The sequence below is a fragment of the Mustelus asterias genome, chromosome 5 (genome assembly GCF_964213995.1).
Source record: "Mustelus asterias chromosome 5, sMusAst1.hap1.1, whole genome shotgun sequence".
NCBI classification, from domain to species: domain Eukaryota; kingdom Metazoa; phylum Chordata; class Chondrichthyes; order Carcharhiniformes; family Triakidae; genus Mustelus; species Mustelus asterias.
Window position 1 is genome coordinate 105,073,916 of NC_135805.1, and position 24,541 is coordinate 105,098,456.

Genomic DNA, 24,541 nt, shown 5'->3' on the forward strand with positions numbered 1-24,541 from the left:
ATGCTGGGCCTGGGCAGTAGAAATGTGCCCGGCCTCCCACATGAAGCAAGAAGAGCAAACCACAGCTTCACGCTCTCCTGCCATGACTAAACCCTTTAAGTTTAAAAACTTTAAGATTTTCTTTAAAGAAATAAAGCAAATAATTCCCTACCCTTGCCTAAACAATGACTTTCAATTTAATATGGTTTGGAAATACCTACCAGGACTTACATAGCAAAAATGAAAATATTTTATAATCATGGATTAACAATAAACTACAAATGTGAAGTATAGTTATATGCCTGTTCCTTCCCCTATCTTATTTCACTTATCAGAGCAAAGAACAGGTTAATGAATACGTGGTCCAGTTTTTGTGTACTTTTATAAATGTCACAAAGCAAAAAGAAACAACTATTTTATGGATTTCCGGAAGCTAGCAATAATGAGCACAAGTTTTGATTCTGCTTCCTACCACTTTCAATTGCAGCAATAGTGAAAATCAAGTAGGAAAAAGTTTCTGGCTGCCAAAGGTCCTGTTCCTCCTCCGCATGTTCCAACTGGTTTACAAGCATTACTTTTTTAGCAAAACCATTTTATTATTTTTTTCATGGGATATGGGCACCGGCATTTGTTGTCCTCCCCAAGTGTTCTTGAGAAGGTGGTGGTGAGCCACCATCTTGAAATACTGCAGTCCAGTGTGGTGTAGGTACACCCCCAGTACACTTAGGAAGGAAGTTCCAGTGTTTTGATCCTGTAACAGTGAAAGAATAGCGATATATTTCCAAGTCAAGAAGGTGTGCAGCTTGGAGGGAAATTTGCAGGAGGCGGTGTTCCCTTACATCTCCTGCCTTTGTCCTTCAGGTGGTAGATGTTGCAGTTTTGGAAGGTGATGTTGAAGGAGGCTTGGTGAGTTGCTGCAGTACATCTTATATAGGTACATTGGGCGAAATTCTCCCACTCTGGGATTAAGTCCTGTCGCAGGGTGAGAACATGAAGTGTTGCCCACCATGGAGGCTGGGAAATCATGCCAAATCTTCTGGCCCTGATCTCATTAATTATGCAACTGGGTGTTTTGCACTATATTCCATGGCAGGGTAGGCCTGATAACATGTAGTCTGCCATCCTATCCAGTCGCTATATTGAAAAGACGCCCAACATCACTGACCCACTATTGAAGCAATAAGGTAAGCATCCTGAAAATGAAAATGGATCTTAGGGAGCACTCAGACCAGGAAATGGACCTCCTGAAAAAGAAGATAGATCGTCAGGAACATTCTGAGACTTGTAGATTAACCCCCTCCAGAACATCAAATCTGGAAGGTCCACCTACAGATGCTGTTGTGTTCTGGGGTCCAGGGTTGCCATCAGCCTCCATCATGATCTTTGGATTCAGCCTCAGGCATTGTGCAGATGAATCCTGACATGCCTTAAAGTATCAACCATCTTTTCTCATATTTCTTTTAAAAAAACACAAGTAATCTCCAAATAGTTTAATATGCCTGTAGCTACTTGTAGGTACTTGGTTGTTCTTATTTCCACATAGTGTCGGCTGTTGTGACAGTATGAAGCTTGGAAGTATTGTGAACTATGCAGAAGATAATGTAAAACTTCAAAAGGACATGGACAGATTCGTGGCAAGGGCAGACAAGTGGCAGATAAAATGTAATAGAGACAAGTGTGAAGTGAATAAATAATATAAAACAAATTCTAAAGGGGATGCAGGAGCAGAATGACTTGGGAGTATATGTTCACAAATCATTAAAGGTGGCAAGTCAGGTTGAGAGCACATTCAGTAATGCATACAGCATTCTGGGCGTTATCAGTAGAGACAGAAAGTAAAAAAACAAGAAAATTATGTTAAACCTGTCTAAAACACTGGTTGAACCTCAACTGGAGGATTGCAACCAGTTCCGGCCATCATACTTTAGGGAAGATATGAAGGCATTAAAGAGGGTGCAGATAAGATGCATGAAAATGGTTCCATGGTTGAGGAACTTAAAGTATTTAGATAGATAGACGAAGTTAGGACTGTTCTCCTTGGAGAAGAGAAGGTTGCAAGGAGATTTTATAGAGGTGTTCAAAATCATGAGGAATCTGGAAAGAGTAGATAGGGAGAAACTGTTCCCATCTGTGGTAAGATCGAGAACCAGAGGGTACAGATTTAAGATGACTGACAAAAGAAACAATAGCGACATTAGAAAAAAACTTTTTCATGCAGTTGATAATTAGGATCTGGATTGCACTGCCTGAGAGTGTGGTGGTGGAGGGTCAAATGAGGCTTTCAAAAGGGAATTGGATTATTATCTGAAAAGGAAAAAAATTGCAGGGGCTGTGGGGAAAAGACAGGGGAATAACATTCAATTAATTTCTCTTCCAGAGGGCCAGCACCGTCACAATGTGTCAAATGACCTCCCTTTGTAAGGTTCTATGATTTTTTTGATAGGACATATCTGGGCAATTTCCACATCATCAGGTAGATGCCAGTGTTGTAGCTGTACTGAAACTGTTTGGCTAGGTTCTGAAGCATAAATTTTCAGTACTACTGCTGGGATGTTGTCAGGGTCTTTGCAGTATCTAGTGTTTTCACCCATTTCTAGATATGACATGGAGTGAATTGAATTGGCTGAATACTGGCATCTCTGAAGTTGGGGACCTCAGGAGGAGGCCAAGTTGGATCATCCACTAAGCACAGCTGGCTGAAAATATAGCAACTGCTTCAGCCTTGTTTTTTGCATTGATGTGCTGGGCTCCTCATCATTGAAAATGAGGATAGTTGTGGAGTTTCCTCCCCTGGTTAGTTGTTTAATTGTCTACCAATTCACAACTTGATGTGGCAGGACTGCAGAGCTTTGATCTATGCCATTGTTGTGGGATCACAAAGCTCTGGCTATCACTGCTACTTAATGCTGTTTGGCATGCTAATAATCCTGTTCACCAGTTGACAGCTCTTTTTATCTTCTAGTTTCCCTCCTGCACTCTTCATTGAACCAGGGTTGATCTTCTGACTTGTGACTTGAAAGGGAAATGCCAGGTTACAGATTGGGGTTGAATACAATGTTGCAACCACAGCACATTTTGAGTTGCTAGACCTGTTCTGAAACTATTCCCATTTAGCACCATGTGCCACACAAGATGATGGAAGGTATTCTCAATGAGCACAACAAAAACTGATACTTACGTGTTGCCTTTAAATGAATGAAACATTCCAAGACACTTCACATAGCATTATAAAACAAAGGATAATGGTATTTGACTCCATAAGACTTTGCAGTACACCTCATACAAATACTGCAATGGACAGGTGCACCTGCGACAGGTAGATTGGTAATGGGTTTTTCTGTCTTGTTGGTTCCCTCATCACCTGAGCCATGCCCAATCTGACAGATAGGTCTTTCAGGACTCAGCCAGTGGTGGTACTACTGAGCCCCTCCAGTGGTGGAAATGAAAGTCTCCCATCCAGAGTACATTCTGTATCTAGTCACCTTCAATGGTTCTTCAGGAGGTGTTCATCATGGAGGAGTATTGATTCATCAGCTGAGGGAGTGGTAGGTGGCAATCAGCAGGAGATTTCCTTTCCCGTGTTTGATCTAATGCCACGAGACTTCATGAGGCCTGCAGGGCAATTTCCTTCTGACTGAAAAACACTGTGCCACCACCTCTGGGGAGTCTGTCCTGCATAGGGACAGGACATACTCAGGGATAGTATCGGGGACATTGATTATAAAATATAATTCAGTGAGTCTGACTATATCAGACTATTTCTCAACTAGACTGTACAAAAGAACAAAGAACAAAGAACAGTACAGCACAGGAAACAGGCCCTTCGGCCCTCCAAGCCTGTGCCGCTCCTTGGTCCAACTAAACCAATCGTTTGTATCCCTCCATTCCCAGGCTGCTCATGTAACTATCCAGGTAAGTCTTAAACGATGTCAGCGTGCCTGCCTCCACCACCCTACTTGGCAGCGCATTCCAGGCCCCCACCACCCTCTGTGTAAAAAACATCCCTCTGATATCTGAGTTATACTTCGCCCCTCTAAGTAGGACAGGTCTTCCAATTTTATAGTAATTACAAGTATTTTTTCAGGCTTCTTTTCCATTATCAATGATAAAAATACAAATTAAAGGATTGTATTCAGATAAAGTGATAGCAAAAATAATCCAGATGCATTTTGGAATCATCACCCCTCAGTTTTCCCCATTCCTTGGCTTATATGGTAGAAATGGCCCCAAGGTGTTAGTTAAGGAGAACTTTGCGAGATCAATAGGGGTGGGTGGCCTGACCAGTTTTATTTCTTTTGACTAAAAATCTAACTAGATTAATACGAATATGGATCCCTATTTCCACCCAATAAGCCAAGGAAGGTTTCCTGATTACATCGACAATGTGACCAAGCTATGTGGCTAAATTATCTAATCCATCGTAACCTGATCACTGTATCCATGTGTCCAGATTATCATTCTGAAAAAAATCAAAAGTCAATGTTTATGCTCAAGAAAACAGGTGAATCTGAATTGGATGAACTTTAGTGATTCCTCCTAAGCGGCAGTAAATAGCTGTACAAATAAACATTACTTCACATTTTCTCATGTTTGTACTGCCTGGTATTCATATATTTTTATGTCCCACTCTGATTATTGGGAAAGACAATGCATCTGGATTATTTTTGCTAGTCACTTCAGCTGAACCCAATTATTTAACGTTTGTTTTTATCATTGATAATGGAAAAGATAGAAAAATCTCTTAATTATTATAAAATTGCTTCAGAATTTTTTGATTAGGTATCTTGAGGAAAATAACTGCAAAACTACAAGCTGTTAAGAAAACTTTCAAAGCATTTGATTTTTAAAGGTCAGCCCCTGGATCCATCCTTGTCTGTTACAGCAATATTGATCAGTGGAACTGCATGACTGACACACTGCAATGCAGAACAATTATAATATTCATTCTTCAATTGTTTTGTTAAAATTTGTACTTCTGCTTAGCACTTCTAAGTTAAGCAAACACAACACAAACATTTGACCAGCTAAAAGAGGACTTAAGTATCCTCACAAATCTATCTACATTAATGAGAGCCAGTTTAAACATAGAAACATTAAAACTAAGAGCAGGAGGAGGCCATTTGGCCCTTTGAGCCTAATTCGTCATTCAATATGATTATGCTGTTCCTCAATCTCAATGCCATATTCTCACTTTCTCCACATACTCCTTGATGCCATTAAATTCTAAAAAAAAAACCTAAAAAATTTAGATTACTGTTCCTTAAATTTGCTTGCCTAGCAAATTTTGTAAAGGTTCCAGATGAAAAAATAAATGCTTGGAATAAATTTTGATTTGCTTCAAAGATTGACGGTTTCCTGATCACACGGACAACGTGACCAAGCTATGTGGCTCTTATTTATCTAATCCATCGTAACCTGATCACTGTATCCACGTGTCCAGATTATCATTCTGAAAAAAATCAAAATCCAATGTTTTTGCTCAAGAAAACAGATGATTCTGAATTGGATGAACTTTAGTGATTCCTCCTAAGCCGCAGTAAATAGCTGTACAACTAATCATTACCTCACATCTTCCCATGTTTGTACTGTTTGCTATTCATATAGTTTTATGTCTCACTCTGATTACTGGGAAAGACACATAATTGTAAACTGAAAATATTCAAGAAATTAATAGATTTAAGATTTTTACATTTTTATGTAACTAGCTGTAATTATACTTTGTGAAGAATTGAAGTCTGTCATGGAAGTGAGCAGGCAAGTACAAGAGGAAGGTGAGGGAACGTAACGTATCCACCGGAAGACAATGTCAGGGACATTGTCGGCAAGTGGTATTTCACGACTAGCCCAGGACAAAGGCACCTTGACTATTGCCTTTGGCAGCTGGTAGGAGGCCTTGTAGCGCAGTGGTAGCGTCCCTACCACTGGACCAGAAACTACAGGTTCGAGTCCAATGCCAGGACTTGTTGGGCATGGAAGGAACGTGATGTGGTTCAATGAGCTGATAATCAGTTTGGGCATCCTTCCACCACTTCCCCCCACTATTCTCCAAAGGATAAAAAAAAGTATGCAAAGATATGCTAAAAACATGGGAGCTGGTTGGTACCTATGTAATACACAGCAACCACATCTGCATTAAGTGTCTACAACTCGAGGGGCTTAAGATCAAAGTTGATGAATTGGAGTCTGAGCTTCAGACAATGCAATGTTTCAGGGAGCTGGAACGTTATCTGGACACTTTGGGTGGGATTTTCCAGCCATGCTCACCCCAAGACCAGAAAATCCCACCCCAGGGCAATGGACCTTTGCATAGTCTGCCCCACCTGCTACGAATTCCATGACAGGTGAGATGGGAAAATTCCGCCCTTTGTTCCAGGAGGCCCCTTAGAAAAGGGTCTTCTGATCTGATCCATGGGTCAGGGACAGGAGGGTGTGACTGTTAGTGAGGTCAGTATGGATCTCCAGAAGGTAGCACTTGAGAAACCTCAGCTTGTATGGGTGAGGACAGGGACTGCAGGGAAAATGAGCAAACCACAGAACCATGGTGCAGGAAACCATTCAAGTGGGGAAGTAATATGGAGTGTAGTTATAGTAGGGAACAAAATAGTTATGGGGATAGATACCATTCTCTGCAGCCAAGAGCATGAGTCCTGAAGGCTGTATTGTCTGGCTGCTGTCAGCGTTAGTGACATCTCCTTAGGGCTGACAATGAACTTGGAGTGGGGAGGGAAGGATCCAGTTGTTGTGGTCCATGCAATACCAACAAAATAGGTAGGGTGAAGAAAGAAGTTCTGTTGAAAGAGTTTGTGCAGCCAGGGGGTTAAACTGAAAAGCAAAAATCACAAAGGCAATAATCTCTGGATTCCTACCTGAGCCATGAGCAAATTGACATTGGGTAAATAAGATCAGAGATTCAACTGCATTCCTCAAAGATTGTTGTGGGAGAAATGGGTTTTGATTAATGGGACACCGGCACCAGTACTGGGGTAAGAGGGAGCTGAACTGTTGGGATGGTCTTCACTTAAACAGCATGGGGACCAGTGTACTGGTTCATATAACTAAGATTGTAAAAAGGTTTATAGGGCCTTAAGCTAGGTTGTGTTGGGGGGTGGGGGAGATCTGGAAAGTTAAAGAGAATGGACGAGGCAATACTGCAGAATATTGATAGAGTTAATAATAACTGCAGTGTGGCAGGAAACAACAGAGTGTACATGTGCAACAACAAATAAGGTCAGAGTAAGGAAAATTTGCATGAAGACAAAATTAAAGGCTCTTTATCTGAATGAATGCAGCATTAGTAACAATATGGATGAATATATAGCACAAATAAAGATTAACGAGTAAGATATGGTAGCTATTACAGAGACATGGTTGCAAAGTGACCGCAGCTGGGACCTGAATATTCTTACTTCACCCAGGAAGCTGTCACTGAGCTGTGTCACCTACTGTAATCATAACCGAAGCCCTAAACTAAAGTATGGACCACACTTTCTGGGGTTGTTAAGGTGAGCGTAGCCCTAAACCTTTACATCAAGGGGTGCTGCCAAGCTGCAGCTGAGTTCATGGAGAACAACTGATGCAAAAAAAATTTAATCTGAATGATCCCTTCCCACCCAATACACCAACTCTATCCCTACCCTGCACTATCCTTATAACCTCTGCCCTTACAACCGTCAACTGACTGCCCACCTTCGGTTCAGCTGCTTGGTTCCTGTGGTCACTTGACTAAAATCTTCATAACCTGTCAAAGTTGCTGCATTCCCCACCCACACGAATAGGTACACAGGTAAGTGTGAAGTTATCCACTTCGGACAGAGAAACAGGATGACAATATTATTTAAAAGGTGATAAGTTATAAAATTTTGATGTATAAAGGAACCTGGGTGTCCTCGAACACGAGTCACTGAAAACAAACATGCAGGTGCAGCAAGCAGTTAGGAAGGCAAATGATATGTTGGCCTTCATTGTGAGAGGAGTTGAATACAGGAGCAAGAATGTCTTACTGCAGTGGTACAGCACCTTGGTGAGACTACATCTGGAGTATTATGTGCAGTTTTGGTCTCCTCTAAGAAAGGATCTTGTTTCCATACAGGGAGTGCAGCGAGGATCTAGTTTCCATAAAAGGAGTGCAACGAAGATTCACCAGATTGATTCCTGGGGTGACAGGATTATTGTATGAGGAGAGATTGGGTTGACCAGGCCTGGAGTTCAGAAGAATGAGAAGGGATCTCATTGAAGTGCATAGAATTCTGACAACCTCGACAGACTAGATACAGGGACGTTGTTTCCTCTGGCTGCTCAGATTGTAGCATTAGTCCTCCATAATTTTCATAATTCCCAACCTCAGTGTGCAGTTTAAAGAATGTTAGATTGTCGCCCTTTATATTCATCATGTACGCAGAAAGTATTTGCACACAGAACATACAATTCTCAGTTGTATGAAAATTAATGTTCAATTTCATTTATTCAGGCTACTAATGTTCAAGCAGTGATTAAATATTAATTTTTGGACAAGAGTCAAAAGTCAAAATTAGTGATCCTTCAGTGGAAGTGCCAGTTATGTGCAAGTACTATATTGATACTATTACCAACCACAAGATGTTATTAGACAAGAATTTTGTGAATGGGTATTATTACTGGATGAGACTTTACAAAATGAGACTGCTGAATGAAGAAATAAAATGTATCGGTGACCATGAGACCAATAAGACATCAGATGAGAAGTAGCCATTTGTCCCATCAAGTCTGCTCTGCCATTCAGTGGGATCATGTAATAAGAGTTAGGGCTTAAAGGCATGATTATTTTAAATGTAAGAGTTTAATGCAGTACAAATATACTCACCAATTTAATCACAGGAAACTTTAAAATAGTATAAAAAGATTACATTTTTGAATAATGTACATCACTCGTCTTTTAAAGCTGCAGCATCTTATTGAGTAACTTTCACTTTTCATTTGTGCATATAACAGCATATTTTATAAAACCCACCTCCATTAGCTAATAGGTTTTCTTGAGCTTTATCCTTGGAATCCTCCATAATATCTGCTGTGTACTGTGCCAGCTTCTTTACGATGCTTAGATCGAAACACACATAAGCAGAACCAACTCTAAGTAACTGATGGTAAATATGGTAAGAAATCATTTTAAATAAACTTTTAAGTTGATAAAAGAATAGATCTCAGCAGAAAATTAACTGCCATTGAAAATACCCCTTAGTCACTTGACATGATGCATGCTGATGCTAACCAGGTTTCATCCTGTATTTTTTCTTTTGCTCCTTTCACCACCCACCCACCAACCCTATCACCCTTTCAGTCTCAAAATACCCAATTCCCTGCCACCCACATATCAATCCCAAAATACCCAAACCCCCCCCCCACAACTCACAAATCAATCCCAAAATACCCAAATTCCTCCCACAACTCTCCCCACCACCCACACATTAATCCCAAAATACCCAAACTCCCCATAAGCCCACATATCAGTCCCAAAATACTCAACACCCACAACTTTCCCTGACATCTCACTCATCAGTCCCAAACACTTCCCCACAACTCTCCCCACCACCCAATCATCCCACCTCTCCCCAACTCATCAGTTCCATGTCTCTCTCCCCCACAACTCTCCCTGCCACTCCACACATCAATCCCAAAATACCCAAAACCTCCATCATTCCAGTCATCAGTCCCAAACCCTCCCATAGGTTTCCCCACCACCCCATACATCAGTCCCAAAAATACCCAACCCCCCCATAACTCCCGCTGCCACCCAATTCAATCCGTCCAACCCCCTGTCTCACTACTCTCCTTACCATCCCACACATCAGTCCCAGAGCATAATTTCAAAGTTTGCATATGGCATGAAACACAAAAATGCAGTAAAGAGTGAGAAAGATAGTAACCCACATCAAGAGGGCACGGAAAGGTTGGTGAATTGGCTAGACGCATCTGGCAAATGCAATTTTATGCAGAGGCGTGTGAAGTGATATACTTTGGAAGGAACTAAATGGTGCAATTTTAAATCAGGTGTAGGAACAGAGAGTCCTGGAAGTGTTGACACATAATCCTTTGAAAATGGCAGGACAAGATGAGAAGGCTGTTAAAAAAGCACATGGGATCCTGGACTTTATAAACAGAGGTACAGAATACAAAAAGCAAGGAAGTTTTATAAATAACCCATTAGATCCCAGCCGGGTATTGTGTCCCATTCTGGGCATCACACTTTAGGAAGTCAGTCATAGCCTTAGAGAGGGTCCAGAGGAGAATTACCTAAATAGTACCTGGGATGAGGGGTTTCACGTATGTAGTGACTAAGGAGCTAGTTGTTCTTCTTAGGAGACATTTTCAAAATCATAAAGAGTTTTGATAAAATCAAGAGACACAAGACATTTTTTTTAAAAACTAATTTCAAACCAACCCACTCACATAGTGATGGAGTTTTAAAGACATTACTCATACTGTATTATAGGAGTGGCGAAGTGGGCATTCCAATTTTTTAAAAGTAAACTGCTTAAAAGACATAAAGGAGGGTGATACAGTCTTTGGGCGGGGGGGGGTGGGGAGGGGGGAGGTCGGGGGGTGGGGGAGGTTGGGGGGGGGGGTGCGGGACAGAAAACGCCCAGTGTGCATCAAGGGCATCCTCCACCAAGATGATACTCCCACTTTGTTCCTCCCACCCGTCTCCAAAACCCACCCAATTCGCCACTACGCCTACACTGCAATCCCTTCCTATCCTAAACGCCAGGGCTTACCTCACTCCAAACACCATCACTCTGCCTCATGGGTCGCCTTGCAATCCCAGCAGCACCCACTAATGAGTTCTGGTGCTACCGGAATGTCTAGAGATGTGGCCAATCAGATTGGTCAGCAGTTCGAGGATGCGACTTTTTCACACCGAGGAGCAGAATTCCCACTCTCAGCCTATTTAGCCCACTGGTAGCATGTAATGTCAGGGGGGTGGGGGGGGGGGGGGGGGGGGGGAGAGACAGTATGCATGCTCCCCTCACCTTAAATCCAGCCCATGAGTTACAATCAGACCCATTGTAATCGGTGGTTGAAGGGTCAGTAACCAGTGGACACAGAGTTAGGGTAATGGTAAAAGAACCAGAGCCATATTCCTTTAAAGCAGCAAGTTGTTATGACCTGGAATGCATTGCCTGAAAGGATGGAGGAAAAGTTTTAAATATTTTTTTATTAGGGTCACAAGGAGGCTTACATTAACACCGCAATGAAGTTACTGCGAAAATCCCCTAGTCGCCACACTCCGGCGCCTGTTCGCATGGCCAGTGCACCTAACCAGCACGCCTTTTGGACTGTGGGAGGAAACCGGAGCACCCGGAGGAAACCCACAGACACACAGCGAGAACGTGCAGACTCCGCACAGACAGTGACCAGGGGTCAAACCCGGGTCCCTGGCACTGTGAGGCAGTAGTGCTAACTACTGTGCCACCGTGCTGCCTAGTAGATTTAATGAGGATTTGAGAGAACTGGATAAATATTTGAAGGGCAAACACTAACAGGACAATGAGGAAAGGGGAGTAGGGCCACTTTAATATTTTTTTAAAGGAATTGCCGCTCTCTGTGCCAAATTATTTTATGATTCACTAAACTTTGATAGATCTATTAGCTTAATCTAAAGCAGAAAACCCCATTTAATTTTCAGTTTAGAAAATTGGAAGTTCAAAGTTAAATTAATGCATTTGAAAGAGGCAAAACTTTTGTGACGACAGCTATTTGCATCGTCAGCTCTTACTAACAATCTTTTTGAAACTGATTAGTAAGCGAGGGACAGAAATAAAAGTTAATTTCCCTGCTGTATATTGGTATGCAGGTCATGAATTTTTAAAAAACTTTTGAAAAACCAATGGTAACTATATAAATGAAAATATATTCCCATAAGAAGGCAACAATTAAATGTATTATTTATTCAAAAGCATGGAGCACACAAGGTTAAACAAATTCCTAAACGCTGAAACAATACTTCAATAATTTCAATAATGTTAACAAATCCATCGGAAAACTGCAATCAACTTTATAAGAACTTTAAAAATGCATCTGATTTCCACATCGAAAAATATAGAAGGTGGCCATGGCCTATTGGCAATTTTCACATTTCCATTTCCTATCATCAGAATGTATTGACATAGCAAGAATGAAGTTCCTTGGTGTTCCAGTAGACTTGTGAGAGACTGCAAAATCCACCAGGACCCAATTACAGGCTCAGGCCTTGGCCAGTTAAGAGTGGAATCACTTGCAATTTATGAAACCCAGGTAACTTATAAAGGAAGCAGCTTATGGGCAAGTTCCTTGATACAAGAAGCACTGACACCTTCTGCCACAGATGTGGTAGCAGGACCCAATTTGTAGGTAATTTGGGGCAGGATTGCACCCCAGATGACGTCTGGCAGGTGCAGTATGTATAGTACAGGTAACTACTGAATAAAAACATCTCTTCCCTGGTCCGAAACTGTGTTTTAGTCACAAGCTCAGAAGAACATGACAGGCTCAAGCAGGTGAATAGCCTACTCATGTTCCCAACAGTGCCCCACTGCACACATAATGGGTGGATTTTACGTCCCTCCATTGGCGGGTTTGACGGGATGGGGGACATGTAGAATCCAGTAGGTGGCCTTCCCGCCACCAACCAACAACGTGTCTGATTTTTTTAAGCAGGGTGGGGGAGACGTTGGGCCTTTGGGCCTCTTAAGGCCCTCATCATGCCACTTATGACAATTTACCTGAGACTGTGGGAGGCCACATTGCGGGAAGCCCAGAGGCTTTAGCAAGGGGGAGGGGATCCTCCTTTGGCATCCAATGGGCCCATTGGAGGCACTCTCTCCAAGATCGTTCCTCCCTCCCCCTTTAACCTGGCTTCCTGAACCCCCCTCCCCAGCTCCCACTGCCCAACCAACCCCCACGCCTCAACCCCTAACCTTGGAATTACCTGTCAGTCCAGGCTCTCAGCATTGGGAACTGTTTGTGGTCCCTGTCGGGGTTACTAGTGGCACTGCTGGGACTACAAAGCTTCCAGTCTGATGTAGCACTTTCTCCCAAGAAAGGGGTGTAAGTCTCACCTTAAAGCAATTAATGCTGCTACCACATTAATTTACTGAGGGTCGGATGTCAGGGTTGTGGGCCTTATGTTTTCAGTTTCCACACTGAAATCTCTCTGAACGATAATTGCCAAATTTAGTGCCACATTACTCAAGTTAATGTTAGGGGTCTATGACCATCAGGAATTGATTGAGACTGCTCAAACTCATTTCATGTTGTAGTCTTACAGTTAAAGGAAAGAGAAGAATTCTATTCCATCTGTCTGGGTGGATTCAACCATGAGCATAAGAAAGGACAGTGTGTTAGAAAGTGGTGATGTCAGGAAGTACTCCTCCACAGAAAAAGTAGTGAAAATCTGGTATTTTCTGCTCCAAAACGTCATTGAGATTAGGCCAATTAAAAATTTCAAAACTGAGGCTGATAGATTATTGTTAGGTAAGGATGTTAGGGGTTACTGAACCAAGGCAGGTAAATGAAGTTAAGATGCAAAGCAGTAACGATCTAACTGGATGTTGGAAAATACTTCAGGGGCTAACAGTCCTATCTCTGTTCCTATGTTCATTAACCCTCCACTCCACCTAGATCCTCAGTATTGTTTTAAAATCCCTAAACAATACTTTTGAATTGCAAGTAAATTCATCCTTTAAGGGAGATAGTTTGGTTCCAAAGAACTTGTATTTAATACACTATATTATTTCAATATGGAATCCTGGCATAATTAATTATTGTTCCATTCATGTGAAAAAAAAGATTTCAAACTATATCCTGTTGCCATAAGACTGCTAACTGCTAGTTTTCAACTATATGATGATCATTTTATTTCTGGTTGTGTCTGTTTTACTATATTTTCTTCCACCACATGCAGGTTAGTCATTACTAGAAAAGAAAACTTATCTTGTGGAATATAGTTAAACAGCTAAAGTTTATTTATTTGTGTTACATTAAAAATGCAATGAAGTTATTGTGAAAATCCCCCAGTCGTCACACTCCAGTGCCTGTTCGGTTGCACCGAGGGAGAATTTAGCATGGCCAATGCACCTAATCAGCATGTCTTTCAGACTGTTGGAGGAAACCAGAGCACCCGAAGGAAACCGACGCAGACACGGGGAAAACGTGCAGACTCCACATAGACAGTGACCCAAGCCAGGAACTGAACCCGGGTCCCTGGCGCTGTGAGGCAGCAGTGCTAACCACTGTGCCACCATGTCGCCCCTACTGTACTTCCACTGATGATATAATATTGCTTACTACAAATCAAAGGGAAATTATAATTGCCAAGTTAAGACTGCAATTAAATTGTATTTTATCAAACATTTGAAAAGAAAATATGGCAGTACTCCAGATTCTATCAGTCAGTAGTGATCGATGCAGGAATTCCCGTGCAAGTGAAACAAAATGCAACTATACCATTCAGTGAGCCAGCATGCTGAAGTCAGTGGATGTCTCCCTGGATTGCTAGCTGCTGCTGTAGAGTATTTTGTATCTGGCTTTCAATGAAGGGTAGAAAATGAGCAGGAAGGGAACCATTGTTTAATTGTGATGCACAGAGGGCTTGGAGCGTACAGCTGTAAGCTAGTCAGACTTTTGTGTATCAATTTGTTGGCTGAGTTCATCCATACATTTTGGAGCAATGGTGAGAGAGCTTAAAGTAATGACTTTCTGATTCAATAAGAAGTCTCACAACACCAGTTTAAAGTCCAACAGGTTTATTTGGTACCACAAGCTTTCGGAGCGCTGCTCCTTCATCAGGTGAGTGGGAGTTGGGTTCACAAACAGGGCATATGTAGACGCAAACTCAATTACAAGATAATGGTTGGAATGCGAGTCTTAACAGGTAATCAAGTCTTTACAGGTGCAGACAATGTGAGTGGAGAGAGGGTTAAGTACAGTTTAAAGAGGTGTGAATTGTCTCCAGCCAGGACAGTCCGGGAGTAAGTCCATTGTCAACTTGTCGGACTACTCACTTCAACCAGATGAAATCGAAGTTAAGCCAAGGGCTTAATTTCTGCCCCACCACCAAAATGGACCCCATCAGTCTCGCAGCAGACACAGGGGAATTCATCAGGCGAATGAGGCTCTGGGAGAACTGTCCTGATGAGACAATTTACACCTCTTTAACCTGTACTTAACCCTCTCTCCACTTGCATCGTCTGTACCTGTAAAGACTTGATTACCTGTTAAGACTTGCATTCCAACCATTATCTTGTAATTGAGTTTGTGTCTATATATGCCCCGTTTGTGAACCCAACTCCCACTCACCTGATGAAGGAGCAGCGCTCTGAAAGCCCATGCTACCAAATAAACCTGTTGGACTTTAACCTGGTGTTGTGAGACTTCTTACTGTGGGCGGCGCGGTAGCACAGTGGTTAGCACTGCTGCTTCACAGCTCCAGGGACCTGGGTTTGATTCCCGGCTTGGGTCACTGTCTGTGTGGAGTTTGCACATTCTCCTCGTGTCTGCGTGGGTTTCCTCCGGGTGCTCCAGTTTCCTCCCACAGTCCAAAGATGTGCGGGCTAGATGTATGGCCATTCTAAATTGCCCCTTTGTGTCCCGGGATGCGTAGGTTAGAGGGATTAGTGGGTAAATATGTAGGGCCTGGGTGGGATTGTGGTTGGTGCAGACTCGATGGGCCGAATTGCCTCTTTCTGCACTGTAGGATTCTATGATTCTGTGCTTACCCCAGTCCACCGCTGACATCTGCACATCATTTCTGATTCAAGATCAAGTTATCAAATCAGTTAACAATGATCAAAGATCAAGTCTGACTAATTGGTGACTTAGTAATATATAAGTATGCATCATTAAGTTATTGAAGACCTGAATTTTTCCCATTAGTTGTATTTCTGGCCTGACAAAATATCTTAATTTTCTATGTCCTTTTCCCTCCTCAAATTTGACAGGATAATAACTCAACTAGTGTAGATTATGCTTGAACTGTATTTCAACTTGGAACACACCTTTTTAGGTATTATGTTTGTGATTTGCAACGTTTGAAATACTTCTAAGTTAGAAAACAAAAATTTTTAGAAATCAGAAATGATCTTAAGCCAGATTTATCACACAGTTAAGCAAACTTTTATATTCTGGTTTCAAAAGAAAAGACATTGGATTTTAACATTGCCTGCCCCTTTTTTATCATTATCAGTTTATATTTTTCATCTTTATGTCACCTTGTCTTCTGAATTATGGGGGAGTCGGAGTTTGGCTGTTAGATGAAACTAGAGCCTTGCAGATCTCTGTTGCCATGTGGTGAAATCAGTTTGGATAAAGCTGACTGAACTGAGTTAAATCTGCATTCGGTTGGTTTAGGACTAAGGGACAAACAGTTACAGCAGGAAACCCGTGTACAAATCACATACGCTTTAACTCGTTTGTGTACAGTAAATAATGTGTGTTTTACCCCTCAACAAACGTATCGAGTTTTCCAAGTTCATCCGAGAGTCCAACCAATGAATCTAATGTCCCAACCTAAGAGAAAATAGAGAGCATCATGATGTTTGTTGCTTATGAATAAACTAATGGAAGCACTGAAATAAGGCATCCAAAATAATCACATGGCTGGACTTATTCAAAATTATGTAATCAAACCAGTTTATAATGCATGCAATGAAAAAGTTTGAAGACCGCTAATAAAGGTAATGATCACATGATGTAAAAGGTAAATGTGTTGGAGCTGAAATAATCCTGTTCCATAAGATACTGAAAATGTTTGGTAAACTGTATCCATATTACACTGTCGCCATATAGAAAGAAAAAGTCAGTGCTACATCTTATAATTTAAATATTTCTGGACAGGTGGTTCCCAAGAGGGGCAATGAGCAGGAATAGAAGTTACCTTGAGTTCAGGAATCAGGAATTTATAATTATTTGATAAACTGGCCTTTTCAGTTACAGTGTTCATTCTTTCCCATATTTGTTGGTTCGATTTGTCCACAGGGGCTGAAATTAACCAATATTCGCTCATGTCGTCCTGAGGCGCTGTGGATAGCACTGCACCTGCTGTGTGCAAAAAAAAGTTTAGGAAAAGAAGCCTGGCAGAGTGAAATAACATAGTCATTATTCAATATCGACATTAAATCAATTGTTCGTACTTCAAATTGAACAAGCAGACCTGCCTCAATGGATCCTGTCTACCAATTAAACTTGGAATAGGGAAAAAGAGAATAGGGAAAAATAGCTCAAATTCGTAGGATTTATTACATTTGATAGTGGGGTTATCTGGTCGTGAGTATTTTCTTCAGTCCAGGGGTCCCTTATGATGGATGCCACTGTATAATGAAATCTGCTTGACAATTCACATACTTTGATCTAGACCGCTATACCATAAACAGATAAACCATCGCAGTTACTGTGAAAAATGCGAACAGTTAAATGATTATAGAAGTGCTTTGGCTTTTACCGTTCACAGTAAAATAACATGACTAACAGACTGCATATAAATATATTCGCATGTGTAACCAATTACTTTTACCATTAATTACAGGGCGATTTGTGTAATGGAAAACTTCACTAAACATACGTTATGTCCGCCACCAAAGGAACTCCTCTTTCGGGGAGTGAAATACTGTTCTATACTCACGATTGTGGTCGCAGCAGCCAAATCAGATCACCTTTCGCAATTCTTGTTCTTGCTGTGCACTTTAATGTATTTTTAAAAGATTTTCAGTTTGTGCTTAAAGAGTTCGGGTTATTGAAGTGTATTGAAGTATTAAACAGGGTAAAATCAGGCAGATTACGCCCCCCTGCCACAAATCAACTGCTGTGTTACACATCACATTTTTAAAAAATGAATTGTGAAATAAAAGAAACGTCATTTACATTACCTCAGAAATACTGGACTTGACTGTGTCCTAAGGTTTACAAGAAATCTCTTTGCCTCTCAATTTTGCAATTCTCTTGTCATTTCGTTTTGAGTTATCGCCGATTTACTCAGTAGTCGCTAACTTTTGATGTATCACTGAGAGGACGAGTGCTGTCAATGAAAGCCCCTGTTCCTCTTGCTGAACTTTCTCGCTGTTTTCCCTCTGGCTCCCCGAACTTCGATACAACCCAAAAAGAATTGTTACAGGTGAGGCAGGAGCACCTTGTGCGCAGCACTGGCTGCGCAGCGCGCCCTGCTTTACATAATTAACCACGCCCCCCTCGCTCCCTCCCGCCGCCCCGCCTCCCTCGTCCTCCCGCCTCGTCCTCATTTGCAAGCGCCCTGCATTTGCATAAAGCTTTTTCCGGTTGCCCTTTGAACTCCGCCGCTCTCTCTGTCTCCTGTTGTTGGGGAGTTCGCTTCGACACGAGTCTCTGGTCAGGCGCGTGCAGGGGGGGGGGATCGCAGTGAATGAGCGGTCGGTGGTGACGCCATGCAGGTCTCGAGTGTAAATGACGTGAAGATTTACAACCTGAGTTACGGCAGGTCGCTGCCGGAGGTGAGTGACGGTTGGGTTGGTGCGGCCGCGTGGGGAGGGGGGGTGGATGTTGGGCTCGAGCCGCTGCGGTTGTGCTCCGGCCGGCCCGGTTATGATGGCAGCCCCAGGTAACGGCCGTACTGCCTTACCGGCCCGCTCCACACTCCCCGGGAATGTGCCGCAGCCTGGGCAGGGACTGAGATGATCTCATGTTTGGAGACGGGCAGAGCTTTTGAATGGACCTCCCTTTACAAATGTTAAGTTGATCTCTCTCTACACCCTAGCTATGACTGTAACACTACATTCTGCACTCTCTCCTTTCCTTCTCCATGTAGGATATGCTTTGTCTGGATAAATAATAAATCAATCAAATCAAAGCTGGGAAATGAGGGTGTTCTCTCTCTTGGTCGATGTTTATCTTGTTACTGTTAGCAAACGATTTGGGTGTAGCCACCAGGCTTCAAGGAAAATTCATTTGAATGCGAGCAGAATCCTTGTCTCCAGACTGATAGAATTGCAGAGCAGAGAGGTTAAGTCAGACCTGGTGTAGAAATTTGGCTGGCCATTGTTTGGAGTACTGAGCACAGAAACACCACTTCTATATGTTTTGGAGACATGAACAACTGACTGCAGACACTTTTTCAAAACACAGGAGCAGTATCACCTGTGATTAGTTTCATGAGAACCTCCAAATCCAATGACAGGAAAGGCAGCAGTGTCCTCACCCAAGTCAATGTAGCCAACATTGTGATGCCAATCATTCAAAACCAGCTTTGCTGCATCGTTCATATGCCTAACACCAGATTTGTGGAGCAAAGGCTCCACTTTGAACTTGGTCTCAACAGGAGACTTTCAGAGGGACAGCAAAAATGCATTTTGTGGGTGGGGGGTCTTGGAGCATCCCTGAAAAGGTCTGTACCTATCAGCTATTGGGAGATCCTGGCTTGTGGACTGAGTAAAATAGAGAAGGCACTGAACACAGAGACTTGGTTGGGAACTTGCAGAGGTGCAATCAAGGCTTCAGAACACGTGCAAACCCATCTACCCAATTCTTCAAGCACCACCTGCCCCACAAGAGGCAGAATTGCAAATCACAGATTAGATTCAGAATCCATCAAACTGGAGTGGAAGCAAGTCATAGAAATCATAGAAACACTACAGTGCAGAAGGAGGCCATTCGGCCCATCGAGTCTGCACCGACCACAATCCCACCCAGGCCCTACCCCCACATATTTACCCGCTAATCCCACTAACCTACGCATCTCAGGACTCTAAAGGGCAATTTTTAACCTGGCCAATCAACCTAACCCGCACATCTTTGGACTGTGGGAGGAAACCGGAGCACCTGGAGGAAACCCACGCAGACACGAGGAGAATGTGCAAACTCCACACAGACAGTGACCCGAGCCGGGAATCGAACCCGGGACCCTGGAGCTGTGAAGCAACAGTGCTAACCACTGTGCTACCGTGCTGCCCTTCTGTGCTACTGTGCCGCCCTGATCCTGAGGGACTGCCTAAAACGGATCATAGAATGACTACTACATGGAAGGAGGCCATTCAGTTGCTGATTCTGTGTCAGCTCTCAGAAAAAGTAAGTTTATTTAAATAGCAACTAAGTCATTTGGATCATTGAAGTCTCCGATTTGCTTCTGACTTTGATTTGAACAAGAGTGGCAACAGCAGAGCCAGTGGGCAGTACGGTGGCACTGGTTAGTACTGCTGCTTCACAGCGCCAGGGACTCCGGGTTCAATTTGTGACTGGGTGGGGAGTTTGCATGTTCTCCCCTTGTCTGTGTAGCTTTCCTGTGTACTTGTTCACCAGACCTAGAATACCTGGTGCTAAAATGCCACCCCTACTACCTTCCGCGGGAGTTTACCTCCGTTATCCTGATGGCAGTTTACATCCCACCCCATGCGGACGTGAAGATTGTGCTGGACGAAATATACACCGCTACGAATAGCCTTGAGGCAAAACATCCCGAGGCCTTGTTCATCGTGGCCAGGGACTCCAATCAGGCCAAGCTCGAGCGTACTACCACCTTACCACCAACACGTCTCCTGCTCCACCAGAGGCCCAAGCATCCTAGACCACTGCTACACAAATATCAAACATGCCTACTGCTCTATCGCCCACCCACTTTGGCACATCAGACCACAAGGCTGTGTTCCTGCTCCCAGCTTACAAGCAAAAACTGAAACGAGAATCCATCAAAGAAAGTCGTGCAATGTTGGTCTGAGGAATCGGGTGATCTCCTACGGGGCTGCTTGGAGTCAGTGGACTGGTCAGTATTTAAAAACTCTGTGACCATCTTGAACAAGTACACCACTACAGTAACTGATTTCATTAGTAAGTGTGTGGAAGACTATGTCAAAGAAGCAAATCTGTGTGTTCTCCAACCGGAAATCATGGATGCACAGGGATATCCACTGCTTGCTGAAGTCCAGGTCTGAGGCATTCAAGTCAGGCGACACTGAACTATACAATAAAGCCAAATACGATCTAAGGAGATCCATCAAAGATGCCAATAGACAGTACCAACCTAGAGTCCCAGGCAAGACATAACAGGCTAAAACCCCGCCGACTATGGCAAGGTCTGCAAGACATAACAGGCTAAAATATGAAGACATGTAAAATCGCCGGCTCCAACACACCCCTTCCTGATCCCAATGCATTCTAAGCCCTTTTTGAGCAAGAGGTCAGCGAGAGCGTGCCCTCCACCCTGGAAGCCCTGGATGAACCTGTATCTGGGGTCACCATTGCAGATGTCAGAGCAGCTTTCTTGAAGATCAACCCACGGAAAACGACTGGCCCGGATGGGGTACCCGGACGTGCACTGAGATCCTACGCAGCTCAGCTGGCGGGGGTATTCACAGACATCTTCAACCTTTCTTTATTACAATCTGAGGTCCCTATCTGCTTCAAGAAGACGACCATCATCCCGGTACCTAAGAGAAACCAAGCAGTGTGCCTTAATGACAATCGGCCGGTGGCTCTGACATCCATCATTATGAAGTGCTTCGAAAGATTAGTCATGGCATGAATCAGTTCCAGCCTCCCGGACTACCTGGATCCACGACAGTTTGTCCACCGCCACAACAGGTCCACAGCAGATGCCATTTCCCTGGCCCAGCACTCAACCCTGGAACACCTAGATAACAAAGACACCTATGTCAGACTCCTATTTATTGACTCCAGCTCAGCCTTCAACACTCTCTTATTCCCATGAAACACATCTCCAAATTTCATGGCCTGGGCCTCGGCACCTCCCTCTACGACTGGATCCTGAACTTCCAAACTCATAGACCACAATCAGTAAGGATATGCAACAACACCTCCTCCACGATCACCTTCAACACCGGTGCCCCACAAGGCTGTGTTCTCAGCCCCCTACTATGCTCCTTATACACCTATGACTGTGTGGCCAAATTCTCCTCCAATTCAATTTTCAAGTTTGCTGATGACACCACTGTAGTGGGTCAGATCTCAAACAATGACGAGACAGAGTACAGGAATGAGATAAAGAATCTGGTGAACTGGTGCGGCAACAATAATCTCTCCCTCAATGTCAACAAAACGAAGGAGATTGTCACCGACTTCAGGAAGCATAAAGGAGAATATGCCCCTGTCTACATCAACGGGGATGAAATAGAAAGAGTCGAGAGCTTCAAGTTTTTAGGTGTCCAGATCACCAACAACCTGTCCTGGTCTCGGTCTCCTCTCACTCTCACTCCTGGAGTGAGTGGTCGTGGGGAAAATGTTTCCATTTAGGAGGAGAGACTAGGATCTAAGGGCACTACCTCAAAATAAAGGGACAACCCTTAAGAACTGAGATGAGGATGAATTTCTTCAGGCAGAGGCTGGTGAATCTATGGAATTCATTGCCACAGAAGGCTGTGGAGGCCAGTTCATTGAGTGTATTTAAGACAGACAGGTTCTTGATTGGTAAGGGGATCAAAGGTTACGGGGAAAAGGCAGGAGAGTGGGGTTAAGAAACTTATCAGCCATGATTGAATGGCGGGGCAGACTTGATAGGCCGAATGGCCTAATTCTGCTCCTATATCATGGTCTTATTTGCAGGCTAGGTGGATTGGTCATGGGTAAATATGTGGGGTTATGGGGATAGGATGGGGGCAAGATATTCTTTTCAGAGAGTTTGTGCAGACTCGATGGGCTGAAAGGGATTCTATTTTTTTTTAATTGGCCTCAGCATCTCTAATAGGAATGAGAAAATCCGTTCTCATTCTCCTTTTAATTGACTTTTAAATGTGTGAAGTTCAGAATAATGTCCACCGTCAAGCTTTTTTCTAATTTCCCTGCATGACTAGTGTAGAACTCCACTGAAGATCTATAAATTCTCTCCAGCTCCTATGTGAATCAATCGGATCTATTTTCACTCAGAGGGTGGTGAAAATCTGGAATGCACTGCCTGGGAAGAAATGTGGAGGCTTCTGCATCTTCCTCTAGTTATGTTGTTTTTACTCCTGTTGCAGCTTTTTCTCAGGTTTGGTTTTGTTTTTCATTGATTGCACTTTAATAAAGTTCCATGCAATCATAGACTAACAAAACTAAATTGGGATGCAGCTGCCCAAGCATTTATTTGCTCACCTCCACTATATATTCATAAAAGTAAAATGAATCAATAATAAATATACAAGTATGTTACACTTCTACCCATCCCCTTCAATTAACTCTACCTAGTAACCCACCTGGTAGTGTGTCTAAGCATCCTGGATTCACGATATACCAATCTTCTTCTGTTCACTTCATGCTCCCTATCTGGTCAGCTCATTCCTCAAGTTTGGATGAATTCTATATAAATGTATATGTGCAGTTTTAACCACATGGCCAGGACTTCAATGCAAGGCAGGATTGAACCTGTTGCCTCCTTGTACAGTAAATAACCCTAATGTACTTGGGCAGTTATCTACTGATCAATACATTTATTTCATTTGTGATGTTTACTTGGAAGAATGGGAGAGTGAGACACAGGTGATATATGATGGAGGGGAAGAAAGCAGTGCTGTTAAGTCAAATGACTTAACAGTCAGCAGTTAGCGCTGCTACCTCGGTTCCAGGGACCCGGGTTCAATTCCGGCTTTGACTGTGTGGAGTTTGCACATTCTCCCAGTGTCTGCATGGGTTTTCTCCCACAATCCAAAGATGTGCGGGTTAGGTGGATTGGCCATATTAAATTGCCCCTCAATGTCGGGGACTAGCAGGGTAAATATGTGGAGTTACTGGGATAGGGCCTGGGTGGGATTGTTGCTGGTGCAGGTTCGATGGGCCAAATAACCTCCTGCGCTGTAGGGATTCTATGACTGAAACCCCCAAAGTAGAAAAAGACATTGTTTGGGTTGGACGATATGACAACTCTTGGTGACATGGTTTTTTTTTTGTGGGGGGGAGCAAGCGAGAAAGACGTATTAATCTTATTTGGGGGTGAGGGGGTGGGTGGTTGGGAATGACATCTGTTATGACTTGGTAACAGGAAATTGATACATTTGAAAATCCTTTTACAATTTCATCTGAACCCCTAATCATTTTTTAAAATGTATTTTAATATTTTTCGAGGTTTTCCACCAAATATAATTAATATGTGGAAGATGTTGTTCTGCATGTCATAGGCTACAAATTATGACCATAATTGAAAAAAAAATCTGCAGGTTTCCAATACAGTAACTTTATTCCTCTTTCATTGAGTTAATATTGATTTCCACATACAATTTATGTGGATATTTCCTTTGTTCTATTTACATTTTGTATTTGTGTCGAAAGAATAGGTTTGCAATTGCCCACTATTGATATCCTAAATGAAACTTTGTTTAATATTTTGGTGCAAGAGGTTTGTAACAGTAGATTTGTTAGAACATAGGAAAAATACAGCACAAACAAGTTGCGCCGGTCATGTCCCTACCTACCTAGGCTTATATATAGGCTTACCTATAAGCCTCAATCCTATTAAGTCCCATGTACTCATCCAGAAGTCTCTTAAAAGACCTTATCGAGTTTGCCTCCACCACCACTGTCGGCAGCCGATTCCACTCACCCACCACCCTCTGAGTGAAAAACTTACCCCCTGACATCTCCTCTGTACCTACTCCCCAGCACCTTA

At 42.8% G+C, this 24,541-nt stretch overlaps 2 protein-coding genes across 3 annotated transcripts in view; one reads left to right on the forward strand and one right to left on the reverse strand.

Moving 5' to 3' along the window:
* LOC144493735 (V-type proton ATPase subunit C 1-A-like) overlaps positions 1-18,133 on the reverse strand; it is a 74,304-nt gene extending 56,171 nt beyond the window's left edge. The window contains exons 1-4 of one of the 2 annotated variants that reach the window (XM_078213147.1): positions 17,853-18,133; positions 16,865-17,025; positions 16,430-16,497; positions 8,966-9,051 (exon numbers count right to left, since the gene is read on the reverse strand). In XM_078213147.1, coding sequence (XP_078069273.1) covers positions 8,966-9,051; positions 16,430-16,497; positions 16,865-16,993 — 283 coding nt within the window. In that variant the 5' untranslated portion in view covers positions 16,994-17,025; positions 17,853-18,133. Of the gene's footprint in view, positions 1-8,965; positions 9,052-16,429; positions 16,498-16,864; positions 17,029-17,852 lie in introns of both variants that reach the window. The other variant, XM_078213146.1, reaches the window with a different exon arrangement.
* A 134-nt stretch (positions 18,134-18,267) lies between these two features.
* Positions 18,268-24,541, forward strand: part of nol10 (nucleolar protein 10) — a 58,184-nt gene continuing 51,910 nt past the window's right edge. Inside the window, exon 1 of the mRNA XM_078213141.1 lies at positions 18,268-18,449. Coding sequence (XP_078069267.1) covers positions 18,384-18,449 — 66 coding nt within the window. The 5' untranslated portion in view covers positions 18,268-18,383. The remainder of the gene's footprint in view (positions 18,450-24,541) is intronic.